This window comes from Lactuca serriola, chromosome 8, assembly GCF_051521515.1.
Source record: "Lactuca serriola cultivar US96UC23 chromosome 8, Lser_US96UC23_V15, whole genome shotgun sequence".
In the NCBI taxonomy this organism is placed as follows: Eukaryota; Viridiplantae; Streptophyta; class Magnoliopsida; order Asterales; family Asteraceae; genus Lactuca; species Lactuca serriola.
Window position 1 is genome coordinate 154,260,455 of NC_136415.1, and position 1,459 is coordinate 154,261,913.

Genomic DNA, 1,459 nt, shown 5'->3' on the forward strand with positions numbered 1-1,459 from the left:
CTATGATGATATCAGTAGCATCTTCACTTCTACCTGCAAAACAATATTATCTATTAACCAAATTAATTAAAAAATTAAATAAATGATTCACAAGAACATATGTTTTACAAATATGGATAAACATTCCTTAAGATCTCTAACAATGACATGAAACATAATTCATGCTTATTAGTAATATAGCTCTAAAGTAAAAATTGGTTTCCGATTTCATTAATACCAACAACAAAGTGTTAAGTCAACAAGTGTAAATCTAACATTTCCTTAGGTGGGATAGGTTTAGGTTGCTGTTTTTAATATGATTATGAGTTATGGAAGCTTACATCCATTATAGTGATTAGAGAATCCGAAAGAAGAAGAGGTCCCATTGATGCAACATCACTTATTAAAGTCAATCTGGAAGCCAAATCCCCCCTTGTCAGGGTCTTAACCTGCAAGTTTTATATTTTTAACATATTTATTACGACATAATTACTTTAAACTATTGATTTTCTTTTTCAAATTATTAGGAAATAATTCAGTATGTGTGTTTATAAAACTCACCTGTGCAATAACAAAGTCCACAGAATCAGCAATAAATGGTTCATGTGGACCATTTGGGATTCCTGTTAGGACATACCGTTTCAACAGGAAAAAAGGGCTCTAACTAACAATGTTACATAAGGGTAAAATAGTCATTTACTCACAGTTCATTCAGTCCAAAAAAAAGACTTTTGTGTATAATTGTATATAGAAAGTGTCCTTTTTTATGATACGTACACAGGGGCCTAAGGTATTGCAGCTAAGAAATATTTTGTATCCAAAAATGCACTTGAAAGGACCAAAGACTTTACTCTTCTTGGCCTATGTTGAGCAAAAAGTAGTGCTAAAAATCCACCAAGTGATGTTCCATAAAGATGTCTGTTAAAAAAAAGATTCAATAGATACATAAATAACAATAACATCAAAAATGGAATCAGATAATCTTACATGGTGGACATCAATAACATCTAAAAACTTCTCAAATGCTTGAACCCATTCTTGATTGTTCCAAACACGAGGAATATCAACAGAAATCACTCGATAACCCTGAAAAAGAAACAAAACAAAAAAAAAGATTTCTGAAAACTTTGTTATGAAAAAGAATCCTTCAACTTGGTTTTTGTCTTTAACAATGTTAAAGTTGTTGTTACCTTCATGGAGAGTGCCATGATTTGTTTGTAGTAAACATCTGCTGTTCTAGCAGTTCTGTAGCACCTGGTTCCTGGTATGTAAGATTTATCTGAGTATTTTGTATTATTGGCCTTGGACTTGGTGAGTTGGAGGCCCGACTCGACGAGTAGAGACGGGACTTGGGACGTGGTTAAGTTGGCGACTCGGTGAGTCCATATTATGGACTCGGCGAGTCCGCGCTGTCTGTTGAAACCCTAATTTCCAAGGGTTTGCACCCTATTTAAACCAACCATTTGCGCCCCAACTCCGC

The 1,459-nt window shown here is 34.2% G+C and overlaps 1 protein-coding gene across 1 annotated transcript; it reads right to left on the reverse strand.

The window, feature by feature from the left end:
* LOC145067529 (uncharacterized) lies at nt 1–1,187 on the reverse strand. Its single transcript, XM_079014658.1, has 6 exons — nt 1,170–1,187; nt 995–1,065; nt 831–897; nt 541–639; nt 321–428; nt 1–33 (listed from the first exon to the last, which is right to left on the reverse strand). Exons 1-6 carry the CDS (start codon nt 1,185–1,187, stop codon nt 1–3), a joined length of 396 nt encoding a protein of 131 aa, XP_078870784.1.
* Between the last annotated feature and the right edge of the window lie 272 nt (nt 1,188–1,459).

What these genes read in the sequence shown, in the direction of transcription:
- LOC145067529 (XM_079014658.1), bottom strand. An exon ending in CTCAACATAGGCCAAGAAGA is followed by an intron (nt 640 to 830) that starts GTAAAGTCTTTG and finishes ATTGTTAGTTAG; the next exon opens with AGCCCTTTTTTCCTGTTGAA. An exon ending in CTCTAATCACTATAATGGAT is followed by an intron (nt 34 to 320) that starts GTAAGCTTCCAT and finishes ATTGTTTTGCAG; the next exon opens with GTAGAAGTGAAGATGCTACT.